A 19,693-nucleotide genomic window follows, 5' to 3' on the forward strand; every position below is an offset into this window, starting at 1 on the left:
GGATACAGTTCTCTAAGATTTTGGCTAGGGGTGAGAGAATGGCAATGGGCCAATAATTAGAGAGCTATTTAGATGGGCCTTCCTTGTGGAGGGGATGATATGTGATATTTTCCATGGTATGGGGACATATTGTTCCATGATGGATCAATTGATTAGGATAGATATGGGATAAGCGATGGAGCTTGCAGCAGTTTTTAAGAAGTCATTAGGGAGTTGGTCAGCTGCTAGACAGGTAGGTTTTAGCTTTGATAGGAATTTCCACCAGACCATTTATCTGTTTATGGTAGGGCAATTGTTTAAATGCTTCACACCAGAAAGCTTCCACAAACAAGCCAGCAGTTCTGGCATGATATTAGCAGCATTATCTGTTAGTATTTTTCTTGGGAAATATATCTTGTCACCTTATATGCCTTAATACAGGACTGAACCACCACCTTAGAGTATCTAGGAGCATTGTCTGCTACCACTGGTGTATATTTCTTACCCCTGGAGCTTGAATTTGTAAGAGAACCCACAATGTCATTAGTTACTCTCGGAAATTGTTCCACAATAATATGCAAAGACATCAAACAACTGTGGCTGTTCCTCCTACATTGACAACATTTTGGCACTGCTCACCTGTTCATGTCTCTTGCAGTACCCCTTCACATTCTTTGCAATACTTGGCCAGGGGACATACTACATAAGCCTTCTATTTGTATGCTTTATGTCCACATGGCCTGTAAAGGGAATATCATGGGCTATGGCCAAAAGTGCCCACTAGTAGTCCTTTGATATTACCAGTTGTATCAGTTTACCATCCTGATCTCCTTCAGGAGTGCATTTTTTCATACAATAACCCTTTGACCTAGTATAGGGACTCCTCCTATCTTTATGGATCAGATGCTTCTTAGCTACCACTGTCTAGTTCTCAGAACTGAGTCTGCTTCAGATTTTTCTTTGTGACTGTCTGCATCTCCCTCTTTGTAGGAAGTCTGAAATCTTCCGACAATGGTCCCCTCAAATTTAAGCTTGGTGCTGCCATTAACTCTACCCTTTAAGTCACCCCCTGCAAGAGAAGCTCAGCATCTTTCAACAGCTGTGACACAGATTTAGATTTACTAGCTCCTTCCTTAGGTAGTCCTGTCACCAGCCTTGGTTAGAGGTGGGGGCACTGTCTGCATCTCTCCATTTTGTCATAGTTGCACGCTTGCCTCCATTCCCAGCTGCATATAACCATGTGTACACAAGGTACTGCATTATCAAAATAATTTCCTATTAGACCATCCACATGGGTATCACTGAACACAGCTACTTGCTTGGTTCTTTGTTTTCCTCCAAAATCCATATATATCCTAGGCGATGGTACCTGAAAAGGAGTCCCTACCATGAACCTCAGAGCAGTAAATTCCTCAGGACACACTGCTCCCTTTTAACCACTGGAGACCTAATAATAGTTATGTCTCATGCTTTATCCCCATTTTCAATTGTGTCTTTCCCCTCTATTAGGCTAGGACACAGAACCTTAGGGTAGTTTGGTGCAGGGTTGTGCCCAGGCAACCCACCACTGTTGTTGTGCTACCCCTGCTTGCTGACTCCCATGACTTTTGTTCCCTGCCTTGTCTCACTGGACATTGGTATCATGCATGACCTGTTTGGTTACACTGACCTGGGCTTGTCCTAGAATTGGTTGGTTCGTTTTCCCTGTGGGACTTGCTTTGATTGCTTAAGCTGACTCCCATGGGTCCTCTCATACCCATATGTAATGCAGGCTGCCCCCTTATAATACACTTGTGAACTGTACATAACAAATTAAAATATATAAAAAAAGCTTTCAAGTATGAATCACTAAACAACTTTCTAATGCCTGTCCACAAAAGCATGCAGGAAACATGCATTATCAGCAAATCTGTTTTTACTGTATTTTTTTCCTGGTATTGCTTTGACTGCTGAATCCTGGATTCATAGATCTGGGAAATAGAAAGTATTAGTTAGCTTTAAATATGCATGTTCAAAGGACCGTGATGTAAGGCATGGCTCCACATATTCAGGACTTGTCCTCTACAATTATCCTGCATGTAGCAAGAGTATCACTTCTGTCTAACATGAATAGATTCCATAACATCTGAAAGAGTTGTTCCTTAGCTTACTGTTAGTGGAGAGATATCAAATGATTGTGGAGCCTTTATATAAAGCATCCAGCAACATGATAAAGCTCTGGTAATTATAGCCTTGGTAGCCTGAAACCAATAAAAGGGAAATTGTAGAAATGATTCTGAGGAAATAATGTCTTTAAATATGGTGTTTCCAGACTATGTCTAACTTCTGAACATAAATCAGGGTGGATGTAGTCTAGAAGCACTATGCTAGTTTACATCCAACTCCAGAGCATAAATACTAGACTACATCTAACTCCAGAACATAAGTCAAGAAGATATAGTCTAGAAGTGCCATACTAGACTACTTCCAGCTCCAGAACATAAATCAGGGTGAATCTGTAAACAAATGGTCCTGCCTGTATTAACTTGTCTAGCTCTGTGGTATACATTGTCTACCTGGTTTTCAGTAAGGCACTTAACCTGAGAATCCAGAAACACCACTGTGTAAACATGTAGGATTCTGGGTCAATAAAAAAATTTTACTGTCGGCAGGGATGTGACTAAAAGGCAGCACACACAGGGTGGTGGTTAGTGGAACTATATCGGGGGACAGAGAGGTGCCAACAGGTGTATTGATGCACTTTCAGTACTACATCCATTGTTCTTTAATATATTTATTTCATGGAGAACAGTACTGACCTGACAATACCAAGATAGATGTATAGTTAGGATAGAGAGGAACCTGGGAAAAAAGCTGGAGAAATTGGCTAGATGACTGGAGTGGTGACAGCTAAGCTTTAGTTTAAACACATATGAAGTGCAACATTTGAGGCAGAACAACCTTGTGAGAAAACACATGTTGGCCAGAGATGATATTCAAGAAAGCAAACAGGCAAATGACATGATGGTGATTGGTGCGCTCAGTGACCACGAGGTGAAGAGTGACAGTGCTAGTGGTGTTAACTGCAGTGCATGACCATCAGGTACAGAGGTATGGTATTGGTAGTGTTGTTGGTAGTGGATGGTATTAACTACACTATGTGACCATCTGGTACAGAGGGATGGTAGTGGTGGTGTTGTTTGTAGTGTGTGGTAGCAACCGCACTATGTGACCAACAGGTGCAGAGTGACATTAGTGGTGGTGTTGTTTGTAGTGGGTGGTAGCAATTGCACTATGTAATTCATCAAGTACAGACTTACAGTATTACTGGTAGTGGGTGGTAGTAACTGTATTATATGACCATCAGGTACAGAGTGATGGTAGTGGTGGTGATTCTGGTAGTGGGTGGTAGTAACTGCAGTATGTGACCATCAGATAAACACCGATGGTGGTGGTGATAACTGCACTGAGTGACCATAAGGTACAAAGTGACAGTGGTGGTAGTGGATGGTAGTAACTGCACTATGTGACCATCAGGTAGAGATTTATGGTATTGGTGGTAGTGGGAGGTTGTAACTGCACAATGTTACCATCAAGTACAGAGTGATGGTGGTGGTGATAACTGCACTGAGTGACCATAAGGTACAAAGTGATAGTGGTGGTAGTAGGTGATAGTAACTGCACTATGTGACAAACAGGTACACAGTGATGGCAAAGGTCGTAACTGCACACAGTGAACATAAGGTACAAAGTAACAGTGGTGGTAGTGGGTGGTAGTAACTGAAATATGTAACCATCAGGTACAGACTTATGGTATTGGTAGTAGTGGGTGGTAGTAACCACACAATGTTACCATCAGGTACAGAGTGATGGTAGTGGTGGTGTTGTTTGTAGTGGGTGGTAGTGGCTGCACTATGTGACCATCAGATGCAGACTTACAGTACTGGTGGTAGTGTGTGGTAGTAACTGCACTATGTGACCATCAGGTACAGAGTGACAGTGGTGGTGATAACTACACTGAGTGAACATAAGGTACAAAGTGACAGTGATGGTGGTGGTGGGTGGGGGCAATTGCACTGTATGACCATGAGGTGCATAGTGATGGTGTTGCTGGTCTGTGATTGTAACTGCACAATGTGTTCATCAGGTACAGATGGACAAGGCTGTAGATAAGGTTGCATGGATATATCTTATGAGGAACTGGCTCCAGGACAAAGGAGGTCATCCTACTACTCTGCCAGATAATGATCAGCCCCCAAATAGAGCAGAGTGTGGTAGTTTGGAGACTTAACAAGGAAAGAGATGTAGCAGTATTGAAAAAGTATCTAAAGGAAAGCAAAGACTGCAGTTAAGGGGTTGCTAGGACTAATCTTTGAAGGAGTTTTTTAACAGACAGGACTCTTCTTGCTGGAGACATTATCTTGTTACGCAAGATCTTAATGGTACAATATGCGTGGTATGGATCTCCAAAATTATGTCATGGTTTACAATGTATGTCATGTGTCCTGGTATCCTGTATACTGCACACTGGTGAACATGTCTGCATGTATCTGTTTCATTATTTTGTTAGGCAAGTCTAAATGGCAAATGTTACATGTTTTCAAAGGCAATTAAAAACAAACAATATTATCTTTCTTTAAGAAATTGTGTAATTGCAGCCAACTGGAAACCTATTTCTTAGAGTAGCAGAAAAAACAAATGAAAGAACCAGCCAACTCAGTCAAAGGCAAGTAAAATTTATTTTTAATCCAGTATAAAGTGGTAAGAGCTTTCGCATATAGAAAGCTTCATCAGACCATAACATCAAACGAAAACATCAACCCTTATATAATAAATTCAATAAAACAATTAAAAACAATTAAAAGCAATAGCAAACAATTAATGATTGAGGGGGTGTACCTTAAACACAGTTTTCAATGGCACCACAGTGTTTACGCCGGAACCCCTATCAGGTTGTAACAAAACAATCCATTTTGTCACAGCTTACTTGGTTCTATTTATTATATCCCCTTCACTCAAATACTCCTTGATGATTTTCAAGCAAAAAAACTAAAAGAAGGTAAAATCTCACTATTCAAATCACACAGTTTGCATGAAACACTTGATTATGTTTTAGCTTTTACCAATTGCTCATTGAAACGAAGAAACATAAACTAAAAAGTGATCTAAACAATTTTAAACTTGGCCAAGTTTTTATCATGGCCCAATGCAAAAGATGGTATGCTAGTATGGGAGCGTGAGCCAATTCATGAGGTCCCTAATTCTTCTCTGGCTAAACCATGGGCTTCTGATCAGCAATATGCTTTTATAAATCTGCATGGGTATCGGCCTTAGGCTGAGTGGATTTTCCCAGTTTACAACAGCAACTACTTTGGATACTGGAGCCAAGAACTCAAATGAAGAGTCATTGGAACAATGCAAAGGGCAAGAAAGCAGGCTGGTGACACATGATGAGAAGTCAAATGAAAAACTAATTAATGGACATGAACTGGTATTTAATTTATCCAAGTATTCATTGAATGACATGAAATTGGTATACTTAGTAAATGTTTAACATTTATTCCAGCTAAAAGCACATATATTACAAAGACTGTTATTGAAATCAAATGTTTTGTTAGATCTTTAAATTTGACAGTAATGTTCGGTAACTATAATCCTATTGATGTATGTGCAACAAAACTTAGAAACACTTTTGTACCTCCCAGTAATCCATTAATGCAGACCTTTGAAAAGGCTATTGAACTGCGTTATTAAATTTATCACCAGTGGTATCAAATATGTGGTTTAGGCAGATATTTTGCTATTTCATGTTGCCTTTTTAGTCTGTCTGTTTTACCGCAATGTTGACTATATTTCGATTTTAATTACTGAATATGAGACCAAATATCATCAGGCTCCAGAAAGATGATGGAAAAATATGAGTTACATGACAAAACTAAAAAAGCTTTTAACAGCTTGAAAGCAAAACTGAGTCTTACTAATGTTGAGACAGAACACTGTTATTAATATCTGAAGTAGAGAAGCTGAGTGCTAAAAATGCAACATTAATAAAAATGTGGCTTGAAAGATTATAGAAATGGCAATGATTATTATAATTCAGTAAATGTTACTGAGCAGTAACAGCAGGTGACCAGTAATGATGTCCCTGTTGTGTGAATGTTAAAGACCAGTAACAGCAGATGACCAGTAATGATGTCCCTGTTGTGTGAATGTTACTGACCAGTAACAGCAGATGACCAGTAATGATGTACCTGTTGTGTGAATGTTACTGAGCAGTAACAGCAGATGACCAGTAATGATGTCCCTGTTGTGTGAATGTTCCTGACCAGTAACAGCAGATGACCAGTAATGATGTCCCTGTTGTGTGAATGTTACTGAGCAGTAACAGCAGACGACCAGTAACGATGTCCCTGTTGTGTGATTGTTACTGAGCAGTAACAACAGATGACCAGTAATGATGTCCCTGCTGTGTGAATGTTACTGAGCAGTAACAACATATGACCAGTAATGATGTCCCTGTTGTGTGAATGTTACTGAGCAGTAACAGCAGACAACCAGTAACAATGTCCCTGTTGTGTGAATGTTACTGAGCAGTAACAGCAGACAACCAGTAATGATGTCCCTGTTGTGTGAATGTTACTTAGCAGTAACAGCAGACAACCAGTAATGATGTCCCTGTTGTGTGAATGTTACTGAGCAGTAACAGCAAATGACCAGTAATGATGTCCCTGTTGTGTGATTGTTACTGAGCAATAACAGCAGATGACCAGTAATGATGTCCCTGTTGTGTGAATGTAACTGAGCAGTAACAGCAAATGACCAGTAATGATGTCCCTGTTGTGTGATTGTTACTGAGCAGTAACAGCAGACGACCAGTAACGATGTCCCTGTTGTGTGATTGTTACTGAGCAGTAACAGCAGACGAGCAGTAACGATGTCCCTGTTGTGTGAATGTTACCTAGCAGTAACAACAGATGACCAGTAATGATGTCCCTGTTGTGTGAATGTTACTGAGGAGTAACAGCAAATGACCAGTAATGATGTCAATGTTGTGTGAATGTTACTGAGCAGTAACAGCAGACAACCAGTAACAATGTCCCTGTTGTGTGAATGTTACTGAGCAGTAACAGCAGACAACCAGTAATGATGTCCCTGTTGTGTGAATGTTACTTAGCAGTAACAGCAGACAACCAGTAATGATGTCCCTGTTGTGTGAATGTTACTGATCAGTAACAGCAGATGACCAGTAACGATGTCCCTGTTGTGTGATTCTTACTGAGCAGTAACAGCAGACGACCAGTAACGATGTCCCTGTTGTGTGATTGTTACTGAGCAGTAACAGCAGATGATCAGTAATGATGTCCCTGTTGTGTGAATGTTACTGAGCAGTAACAGCAGATGACCAGTAATGATGTCCCTGTTGTGTGAATGTTACTGAGCAGTAACAGCATACGACCAGTAATGATGTCCCTGTTGTGTGAATGCTGCTGAGCAGCAACAGCAGATGACCAGTAATGATGTCCCTGTTGTTGAATGTTACTGAGCAATAACAGCAGACGACCAGTAATGATGTCCCTGTTGTGTGAATGTTACTGAGCAGTAACAGCAGATGACCAGTAATGAGGTCGCTGTTGTGTGAATGTTACTGAACAGTAACAGCAGATGACCAGTAATGATGTCCCTGTTGTGTGAATGTTACTGAGCAGTAACAGCAGATGACCAGAAACATTGTCCCTGTTGTGGATATGGCCCCTGATGAAAGAAGACTTTTTTCAGAAGTGGCAGGGGGTGCATGTCTACTTTGATGGTGTCTGAGAATAGTAAATCAGTAAATCAGCAGGTCTGTTGCAGCAAGGAGGGTAATTTCAAAAAGTAAATTGTCAAAAGAGTCGACCACAGAGGCTGGTGTATATCGGAGACTGAACCATGCAGGAAACAGAAGAACTTGTGAGGAAGTAATAGCCCAAGGGCAGCCCAGAATGAGCTTGTGGAAGAGCTACAAATAACAGAACTGTCAACGAAGGTGGAACTGTCGTATCTGAACAAGCAATTAAATAGTTCTGAGGTGAATTATGGATTTACAACTATACTGTAAGAAATAAAGTTGCTCTTGTTGGTCAAGTCGAACTTTTGTTTGTTATTTTTGTCAAACTACTGAAGAGAGCATTTTGTCAGGTTTCTGAGCTAAATATCAACAGACCTCATACTGCAAGGAAGGCAACACAATATATCTAAGGCTTAAACTAAGTTTGGTTTAGTAAAAAGAGATCTGGTATATGATGGTTCATCTGTTGTGCTGTACAGGTTTTCATCTATGATTAGTTGTGTCTATATCGGAACATTGAAGTATTAAAACTTTGAATGTTCTGATATCGAACACTATTCAGCAACTGCTAAGAATAGCGAAGCTACAGAACAGCAAATTTTTTCCTCTGGAAAGAATTTGGTTGGCCATTTCTGTGGCTTCGCTATTCTTAGCGCTGTGGTGGAAAGTTACGGGTTGGGCTCAGGTAAGTGTGCGATTGTTTATACGTTAGGGTTAGGGGAGGGTTAAGTGAGTTAGGCTTAGGGCGCAGGTTAGGCCTGTGTGCGATAGTGACAGACTTTAGGGTTAGAGGCGGTTTAAGTGAGTTAGGGTTAGGGCCCAGGTTAGGTGAGTGTGCGATAGTGACAGACCTTAGGGTTAGGGTTTGGGTTAAGGTAAGTGGGTAGATAGTAGTGTATGTTTAGTTTAGTGTAGCGTTAGATGTAGGAATTTAAGTGTATGTGTGTGGTTGCTGTTTGTTTGATGTGCTTGTGTTGTGTGTATGTGTTTTGGAGCAGCAAATTTTTTCCATGGGAAAAAATTTGCTGTTCTGAATGTTCGTTATTTTCATGTTTAGATGTTTTGGGGCCGATGAAATAGCGTTCGCTATTTTCATCTTTCGATAACATGATATAAACACGATTAGTTACCCCCCCTTCCTCTGGAATCTTAATCACAGTGTTGACATGAGGTGTCATGTATCCTTCTTGAAATTATTCCATAGCTATATTTATTCCAGAACCAGAAAGTAGCTGCACAGTGAAAACCCTTTTCAGTTATTTTTGTCCTAAATGGACATAGAAAACTCTCTAACCATTGCATTGTTGATAGAATCGCTCTGCTTTTTTATGAGTTTCTCATTTTCTTCAGCCTCCAAATGCAGCAGTCTCTCTAATGATTCTAGTTCCAAACGTTTGGCCTGCAATTCAAGTCTCTTTAACTCCAGACAGATTTTTAAGCCCTCTGAGGAAAAGTTGAACTGTTCTGTTTCTGAAAGCTGAACATCCCCATTGCCAGACTAGCTCTATTCCTGGTTGGTGGTCTGTGCTGCAGCTGTGATTAAGGCTGAAATAATTTCCCTTTTAGTCAGGTTGGCATGCCCCAGTCCTTTGGCTTGGCAAAACTCAGACAACTGGCTACTTGTTAGTTTGCCATAATCTAATGCTGACATCCTTGCCTGCTCTTCCTGACTAACTAAGCTAACAAAAAATAAATAAAACTATTGTGATATGAAACTCTGAATGTCTACTTTGTGACTGCTTGAGAGTACACCTTTTTTAGTGACAACTGCTTTCAGCTACTGGAGTTCAGTTAATATCCCACTTCTGCTCACCAATATGTGACATTCCCACACTGGGCCAGTAATTAGGGAGCCTGAAACCTCACCATTGACACTGGAGAGGAATGTGTAGTTGGAATACAAATAGATACACTCAGTATTTCCAGGTACAGACCTCTCTGCATCAAGCACAATTTCCGTTAAGAGTACACAGGGCACACACTCAGCCCTGGATCTGGATCTCTCTGTATCCCCCAGGTCCCCAATAATACTCCCCACCGGTACAGCTGTAGGGTTAGGTCCTTAGCCGACTGTCCAAGCCAAGACCTCTAGTACTCTCTCTGTAAGCCCAGATGAGATTTGATTGTGCACACACACACACACACACACACACACACACACACACACACACACACGAACACCTGGGATAGGCTGGAACAGATTTACCTGCTATGTCCTCTTCTGCCCAGAGTATACAGTAGTTATCACCACCACCAGATACTCCACAATCAGCTACCCTAAGGCCCTTAACAAAGGGTGTCTACTTCTACTGTGTAATATTGATACTAATACAAATGGTAGTAGTTGACCAAGACAGCCAGGCCTTCTGGAGTGGTCCACAAAGTGTCACCAAATACATGTATGCACTTTGAAAGGTTAAATACTTTCGACAAGGATCAGTCACAATAAAAGTTTTAAATATATTTAATAATAAATAATAGAAGAACAGGAAAATACTGAATATATAGTTACAGTAAACCACAGAGTTAAATTTACAGGATATATTAAAAATAATATTGATGGACAGACTCATACAGATAAAGAAAAACAATCTCTAAACAATGCTTCACTATATTGCTGACTGACTCTAGGAGAATTACTATTCCCTAATAACTTACTAGATAGAGCAAGGCACAACAAAATAAGTGAGCAGTCCTTCTAGTCATGTTCCCCAAAACAGAATATTCAATACTCAGAGATTACTCCCTGTAAAATATAATATCCAAGAAGGCTTACAGAATGACATCATCTGGTCTCCTGACTCTAGGTTCTCACAGTATCCCTCTTTGAAGCTGAGACAGGAATTTAGCATAGATAGCTACAATACACATCTAAATAATTATGGCAGTACCTTGGGCTTTCTCTCTTTTTACTGAGCCAATGAACAAATGCTTCTTCCAGACCCACTGTCTCTGCTCCTATTCAGCATTGTGGGTAACGTTTAATGGTTTAACAGCTCATTTACATTTCCCATATTTTTCTTAAAGTAAGCTATCTGGTTAACCTCTGCTGTCCCAGTATCCTCTATTAAAACATATACATTTAGTTCAGCAATAATACATGGGCATTTCCTTTCATTCCAGCAGAGTACATTGTTGATATATTTTAACACAAGCAAACCTCACAAATACGTTTTCAGCACAAGCATCTGTACAAATCAGTTTGATATACAAATGACATAATTATTTACAACATTCCAGCTAGCTGTGCTTGCACAAATCATACATCCACTATCCTACTTCTAATTGCATGGCTGGCAGTACCTCCTATCATCACAATGAGTAATATGCCTTCATTTATTTTACCTAGGAAGATGCATAAAGCTTGACAGCACTCTCAGTGCAACTTTTTGCACTGTATCTAGAATCCTTTATTCAAGCCCTAAGGTAAGGGGAGTCACAGTCAATGGAAGTCTCAGATAATGCTTACCTATTGTTTATGTTTGATAATAACCAACAAATGAACTTTATACAGTGAAAGAAAGTAATATCCAGAGCTCTGCTGCTGTTTGATAAAGCTGGACACATACCCATCTATAAATGAGATACTGAAAACACTGCTCAGATTAGTGTCAGCTTTGAACCCTACCCTTTCTTAGCACAGCTGTCTGAGTCATTGTCCAGGCACATTCTGTCACTAATTACCTATAGCTGTTGTTCTGCCCCATCTTTGAAGAGATGGCTAAGAAATCATTGCATGCTGCTCAATACAAAACTCATAAACTTTAAAATCTTGAAAATCGGTATATCCCATGGTTAAGCACAATACTGATGTGATCTGTACGGTGGTCCTTCCTTTATTGTTCTGTGTTGAGCAAATAATTCTGATTTTCCCTAACTGTTCAGCATTTGATCTTTGTCAGCAAAGAAGAAAATGTATTTGGCATGGTAGCATAGATGTTTTAGTTGCGTATTCTTTGGTTCTGTGTTGTCAGATGGAAGCAAGATTCAAACTTTGGAACAAAAAGTTATAGATGTGATTTTTGATTCTATAAATTAAAAGATGCCTGAATATAACTTTTGTTTGGAGAAAAGAGTCATATTTCTCATGTTACATAGAGTACTGCAACCATAAGAATAATCTCAGGATTAGGTCGCTGAAGGAAACTGTAATGCTTCTGAAAAGGCTGCCTTCAAAGTATAAACCTACTACACATGACCTAAATCTAATTCTGGTAGAGCTGTGGCTCATGCATGACCTCTATTTAGATAGGGAGTTGGTTTGTAAAGGGTTAAATGTACATATAGATGCTGAAAATGACATGCTATTTAACGGAAGTAACTTCAACAGGTATTACTAAAATAAACGTTCTGATTATTCATAGGGAAGTACCAGACTAGCTGCCTTTGTGGACCATTATAAGTCTAGATAATTTTCCTCAGTGAGAATCAAACCCTGTGCTTTTTGTTTGTGAGGTAAACATCTTAACCATAATGCTATCCTCCAACCCCCCCCCAATTATTATTTTTGATGTACCTTTTTAATTAAGAAGTGCACTTTCAGCACAAGTAATTTCAACAGTGATTTAAGCGCTTTGTTCTTGCACAGAGTCACACAACACGTATAATGGCTTGGGAATCAAACCCTGGTCTGTCAGACTTCACATTTCATTACCTTACCTTATATTTCATTATTGACAGAGTCGGGTGTGCTGCTGGAAATAATCAGTTCTTGTTCACACCCTCATATTATTGTAATACTCCCCACACTCCCACCTTACATACAAAGGGTATATATAATTTTATTTAGTTGTCTGTAATCAAGGTTATTTTCAGATAAATGGTTCTGTACTAAAACGGGCTATCTCCAGATTATCACTATAAACTGTGGTTTCATCAGCTAGAGTTATCTCCTTTCTATATGGTTTCTGAGATGCTCAGAAGCATGTTCTCTCAGGTGTGTAAGCAGTTTAACTGCTTACTCATATGGCCTGTTTCACACTGTTATCTAAGTTGTACTATGTGTTTTGGGTCATACAGTATGCAAGTGGGGACTGAAAGGATTCATACCCAGTTCCTCAGCTTTAAAGTCTAACATGTGCCTCACATCACATTGAGAACTAACTGTGGTTATTTTGAAGCCTAAATGAGAAAACTAAGCTACAACTTTAAAGCAGAAATAAAAAATTACATAATGTACAGTGTGCACATTCATACACATATTTAATTCCTTACAAATGTTACAGATGCTTTCACTTTGAAAGTAAACATATCAGGTACACAGTGTTGTTGTTGTTGCTGGTGACAAGGTGGGGCGAAGAGATTGCTTTACTTACCTGGAATGTCATTTTCCCGGAAGATTTGTCATCGGTTTCACTGAGACTGAGAGTACTGATACCTGTGACTTTATTGCCATCTGTATCAGGTGACAGCCTGAATCAGAGTGATGACATCATCCAAGGCAGGGCTTATTCTGTAGAGAGTATAAAAGTACAGGTAAAAAGGAGTCAGTGGTATGTGAGGAAAAGAATTCAGCTACATTAGGGATTCTGAACGGTGAAGAAGCCACATTCCTGTTGCTCAATTAAGAACATTCTTTAACTTTCCAGGTTTGTAACTTTATCCAGCTAATTATGAAAAACTACCTTTTGAAACTTGATTTTTTTTTAACAATGAGAAGTTTTATCTGCCTGGTTGGTGAGATGCAAGGTTATGTATTTATTTGACAGTAGTACTGTGGAGTTCTATGTAATTTTCAGAATGTCATTTTCTCACAGATTTTTATTATTATGATTCTCTTTATTTAGTTTTTCAAAGTATGTTTATGCACCTATGTTGTGTTTCTGTTCATTAACTATATATTTTCCTTAAATGCTACCCTATGGCACACTATAACATTTCCAAAAGGTCCCTGTGCAACTTATTTCCAGTTTTAAAAGCCTTTAATCTGAAATTGTTTTTTCTTGTATTTATCTTTTTAATCCCTATATCAAACCCTTTTGTCATTGTAATCTTTGTTGTGGAATTTTCCTTTTCTGCTATTTTCTTTATTTTGATTTACCCAGTGAAACCATTCTATCCATTAGAAGCAAGTTGGTTCTCTCCTAAAACAGTATACTTAAAAATTAGCTTTTCTCTGACTTTGAGAATTTGTTGATGACAGGAGAAAAGCAAATACTTTTTTATGTGTACAAAAAACCTGTTTATCTTTTCTCAAAATAATAATAATAACATAGGAAGTGATTTTTATTTATGAAGAGGTGTGAGGGATGTAGCCAGAGCTAGAGATGGTATTGGTGGTGGGATTTTTTCATTACTGCATAAAACATGAAATTCATGAAAATGTCTATTCTGAGTTCTGTGAGCGTAATTTTCTGCTGTCTAGCCAGACAGCACAATATTCTTTGTGAGACCCATCAGATTCTGTATGAGTTATTTTTAACTGAATTTTTACATTCTGTTCCATGGTTAGCTCTCTTTACATTTTCAACTCCGATTTTATTTTGGTATATTTTCCAATATGTTCTTAACTGAAGAAAAAATAGAGCATTTCTTTTTGCCAGTAAACAAAATAATATTACAATGTCCATTTGCAATTACTAATACTAACAATTTTTGGCATCTCTTGCTTAAATTATTTTTGTTTCTGCTATCTAATGGATATATATATATATCTATTTGTAAAATGGATATGGTTTCATCATTTTGTTTATTTCAATGATTGAAAAGCCTCTAGAACATATATCTGTTTACTCTAAAGTTTACACATCATGTTACTAATAAAATAGTTGCAAAGAAATGAGTATAGAAAATAAACAACTATGCTTACTTAGTGGATATAATTTTATAATACATTTTTGGAATGTTTCTACTTAGTGCAGTCCTTTGTTTATTTTAATGGATCACGGTAAAATATCCCCATGATTCCCTCATTGTGTTTCTCAGATATCTGTTTAATTTACAGCATTAGATGTCTTAGCATGATAAGGTCATAACTAGGTTAAATGAGTGCTTTGAGACTTGCTGTTTGTATTGTTATTGCTTTCATGAGCTGTTCTGTGCCTGTTTTAAGATTTCTTCATAATAAATACAGTCGGTGATGGCATGAAATGTTAAAGAAGGAACAGTGATGCTTAAGTTATAGACAATGTAGTAACATAATGATAAAATGGGCTTATTTAAAACTGACACAGCCATTTACCTCTGAACATTGATTGCACAGTGTCCAAGTACTAAGGTACTGTTTGCATTTCTTTACTGATACTGTAATATCAGCCAATTTCTGAGATTTGGTGTCTGTCATTGCTTTGTACAAGAATGACACTACTGAGCTTTGCCTTGTGCCCTACAGTTCTTTGCACTACAAGTCAGTATACTGGGGTTAAGTCTTGACTTCCAGTAACTGCATAGAGTTTGCATGTTGTTGCCATCCCGGGTGGAGTCTCTCCAACTTCTCCATGTTTACTTATTTTCCCAGTTTGACAGGCTTCACTAAAATGTGTTTGGAAAGGGACATGGGACAGACCACCTTTCTGGCTAAGAACTAATAACTAAATAAATGACAGCATATTATTTTATGTCACATTAAGTCATATGTCATTAACTAATTTAGCTACACAACTAGATCTCTCTTGCTCTCTCTCTCTCTCTCTCTCTCTCTCTATATATATATATATAGTTTCACTTCTTATACTCAAAATTCAAATCTTGAATTTCAGCATTTCGAGTGTATGAAGCCGAAACTTTAGAATAGCGAAAGTGCATAAGCGCAAATCCACATATGTCGAATTTGTGCTTATGCAGTGATGCTACGTTATGGGAAGTATTTGTTTGGGATGTTGGTGTTTGGAGTTTCAGGTGAGTGAGTATATGTGAGCATTTTTGTAACTGATGTGTATGTGCGATGTGTGTGTGTGTGTGTGTGTGTGTGTGTGTGTGTGTGTGTGTGTGTGTGTGTGTGTGTGCAAGGGACTGTAGAATGTGTGTGTTTGAGGTTTTTGTTTTTTCTCTGTTTCTGCAATTTCGGAGTTAGTATATAAAAGTAGGGGGGTGTGAGGGGTGCAGGGGGACTTTCCCCCTGCTTATGTTTAGTGTAAGTATGTGTATGTGTGGTGTTTTGTTCTGTTTATGATTTTTGTGGTGTAGGTGTTGTGGTTTGTGTGTGGTGTAGTGTATGTATGTTCGTGTTTTTGATTTCGGCTTTGCAGGGTTTCTGTCTTCTGATGGTTTCGGCTTTATGTACTCGAAATGCTGAAATTCGAGATTTCAGCATTTCGAGTATATGAAGTGAAACCATATATGGATATATATATATATATATATATATATATATATATATATATATGTATACACTCTTTCACTCTACTTTAATTGTTCACACCAATATTTCCATTTTGGCTAAACTCCCCTTTAAAGTAATTGCTCTCCCCAGTATGTATTGCCCCTCATACATTCATTTAAGCATACCTCTCAACTGTCCATATTTTTGCAGAATTTTCAGATTTTTGCCCTATATTTTTGGTCTGTTTCTCATAAAATGTATGTTTTTCTGGCAAACCACTGAGAAGTTGAGAGAAGTGAAGTCACTAAATAATGATATACTTTTTTGAGTTTCAGACTTCAAATCCTTCAGAAAATGTATGTTAACAAAACCTTGTTACTCTAGGAGCTTTAAGTTTATAAAAGCAATATTTAAAATATGTCCCTATTTTTGGGCCTTTTGGGCCTTCGTCCCCCCATTTTGCCAGGCTTTGTCCAGCTTTTGAGAGGTATGATTCCTTTACTTTGCTTTAATGTGCAATCTGGTTTCAGGGTTTAAAGATTTGATACTCATAAGGAATTCAACATTTGACTTGAAATAAAAGTGATGTTCTGGACTTCTCAACAACTATGCTTCTAAATTTCAGTAGTAGTTAAGAAATTACAAAAAACTCTTACTAATAAAAAGTAACATAGAAAATAATACAGCGACTAAGACACCATTAAATAAAAAATAATAATAATAATAAATAAATTAAATAATAAATAATAATAGGCTATTTAGAATATAATGTAAATCAAAAAAGTACAGGAAATTGGAAGTATTGGGTAAAGTAACAGGAAAAGTTAATCACAGAGGAATCCAGTTTTTGCCACAAGTGTGTTGGGAGCCAAAAAATTATATCATGTTCCACTGCCACTAGTTGTAGGTTCCAGACCTGCCCAGGCAAATGAAAACACTTTCTGGTCAATGTTCTTGCCTGATATGGATCCTTGTGAACAAGAACAACGTACAATTTACACGACAGTGGGCTCTGTTTGCTACATCACCAGGAAGAGCAGACAACTTAGGTTATGTAGCGAAATGGTGATGTAAAATATGAAAAATTTGAGTAATGCTAACTAAAATAATGATTTCTCCCTGGCAGCTAAGGTCGCCACAGCGGAACTCCGGTCCGCTAATGATTGGCAGTCAAGTGTATATTGAACTTCTAATTATGCAGGATACAGTGTCAGTTTTAATTTCATATAAAGATGCTCAGACAATAACACTGTTTAGATAAATGCAAAAAATATAAAATGAATATTGTAGTTATGTAAGAATATCTGAATCACTATTATTACATTAAAATGTTTTAACATCTGTGTGTTTTTTGTCCTTTCACAGCTACCGTAGAGGTTGTGTTTGGCAAATAGAATGGCATCAGCTGGTTTGCAGATCCTCGGCCTGGCTCTGTCAGTGATTGGTTGGATTGGAGCAATTGCATGCTGTGCAATACCCATGTGGAAGGTCACTGCTTTCATTGGCCAAAGCATAGTGACGGCTCAGACAATCTGGGAGGGTCTATGGATGAATTGTGTGGTACAGAGCACAGGACAGATGCAATGCAAGGTGTATGATTCGATGTTAGCTTTGCCACAAGACCTTCAAGCAGCCCGAGCTCTGACCATTGTGGTCATTATTTTAGCCATCATTGGAATATTTGCTGCCATTGTTGGTGGCAACTGCACCAATTGTGTGGACGATGAGAACACCAAGGCCAAGATCTGCATTGTGGCAGGGATTCTCTTTGTCCTGTCTGGTGTACTTCTGCTTATCCCAGTCTGCTGGACTGCAAATGTTGTCATCCGTGATTTCTACAACCAATTAGTACCTGAAGCCAATAAACGGGAGCTGGGGACTTCCCTCTACATTGGCTGGGCAGGTGCTGCACTGCTTCTGATTGGTGGGGGTCTGCTGTGCTGTAACTGCCCAAAAAAGGACAACCATTACTCTGCAAAATACACTGCCAGCAAACCAAGTCAACCAAACTATGTGTAGTACATGCCCTACCAGGGACTATTCATCAGGAACAGACTTTGGACCTCTTGCGACTTCCCCATGTCTTTGAACAGTTGATATATAACAGCTGCAAGTTCATGTTTCTGGAGATGTTGTGTGTACTAAAGGGACAGATGTTTTTGTAAAATATCTTTTAGAAAGGAAAGATAATATACAGAAAGTGGCTGACTGATTCAAGGAAAGAAGCAAAACTATCTCCTTATTGGGTCTTGCTGTGTGACCACAAGAAGCAGCACTCTAAGATTAGCGTCTTTCACCATGACTCAAGATCAGTATGATTCAAATCAGCTGTCCTACCCACATTCTGACCATAAGCATGTGAGATCACCTCCCAGCATTCAGTGCTCTCTTTCTACAAATTAATGTTACAGCAGGGCTTTTATGAAGGAGTGTGATGTCATGCTAAGCTGATGCATTGTATTATTGTAAACTCCAAAAACTGTGTAATAGGATTGCTGTTACCATGCTGATAAAACAGGTCATCATTTGTTACTGAAGTGCATTTTCTTTAATAAACAGAAGAGAAAACTGCACTGAATGCTATGGAAAGTTTGAAACTGGGGATTCAATGTGATTATGCAACCATATATGTCTTTTTCCCTGTAATTTCATTAGTTGCAAACTGTGGGCCCTACAGACATGCATCAGGGGATAAAAGTGACACATTCTGTGCATTAGTTCCAGGCATACAAAATATACCTGCAATGTGAAACAATTACCATTGTCTGTTGTCATACTCATAAATATGTTGACCTTACCACGGTATCAGTGAATTACTAAGAGGCAGGTGACTGCTTTTTATTACGTTACATTTCCAGTAAACCGCCTCAATTACATCTGCTCCCTTACTTGTTTGTTAATTAATCACATCATGTGTATTATAAAGAGTAATGGATACGTAACACAGCACAGATGGGCTTGCAGTCACCCCTCAGTTTAGTCTGCTAAAGATAACCCTCTTATTATTGCAGTGGCACACCGGTACCCTCTTGTTGTGAGTCCAGTTCAGGCATAAAACATTTATTTTCCATTACCCTGAATATTATATGCCTTACTGAACTGTAAGTAATGACTTCCAACAGAGAAATGTATTTTCCATTGGTGTATTTATTTTATATCATTATGCAGTTATACTTATGTGCAATTAATGACTGTTTTAGGGTTATTCAGGTGAGAAACACAGCTTTTTTTGTGAAGTTATTTAGGTAAGATGTACAATGTTGTACCTAACATGATGTGTTGTGAAACTTTAAAAAATGTACTGATCAGTGTGACTTTTGTATTTTTGTAATAATAGGAAATATTATTCTATATATGTAAAATATGTACTTTTATATGGACTACATATATTTGTGATATATGTTCTTGTGTACAAAACTAATAAATATTTTATTTAACTGTGAGCATCCTAAGAGTTTGTTTCATGAATACTTCACGTAAATTTAATTGTATAAAATTGCATGTACTGTAGACACATTTATGCATGCATGAATGCACGTATCATGCACTTACGTTTGTGTGTGTGTGTGTGTGTGTGTGTGTATGTGTGTGTGTGTGTGCGTGTTAGTATGTGTGCATGCACGTGCGTGTGTGTCTGTGTGTATGTGAGC

General features: G+C 38.4%; 1 protein-coding gene across 1 annotated transcript; it reads left to right on the top strand.

Moving 5' to 3' along the window:
* The first annotated feature begins 13,279 nt into the window (after nt 1-13,279).
* LOC122814010 (claudin-4-like) lies at nt 13,280-19,486 on the top strand. Its single transcript, XM_044086592.1, has 2 exons — nt 13,280-13,371; nt 17,409-19,486. The coding sequence occupies exon 2, from the start codon at nt 17,439-17,441 to the stop codon at nt 18,060-18,062; it is 624 nt and encodes a 207-aa protein (XP_043942527.1). The 5' UTR covers nt 13,280-13,371; nt 17,409-17,438; the 3' UTR covers nt 18,063-19,486.
* Nucleotides 19,487-19,693: the final 207 nt, after the last annotated feature.

The sequence above is a fragment of the Protopterus annectens genome, chromosome 10.part0, assembly GCF_019279795.1.
Source record: "Protopterus annectens isolate FY-2018-M chromosome 10.part0, PAN1.0, whole genome shotgun sequence".
Lineage (NCBI taxonomy): Eukaryota > Metazoa > Chordata > Ceratodontiformes > Protopteridae > Protopterus > Protopterus annectens.

Bases quoted from the DNA above. Each gene is read 5' to 3' on its own strand.
- LOC122814010 (XM_044086592.1), top strand. From the start codon at position 17,439: ATGGCATCAGCTGGTTTGCAGATCCTCGGCCTGGCTCTGTCAGTGATT.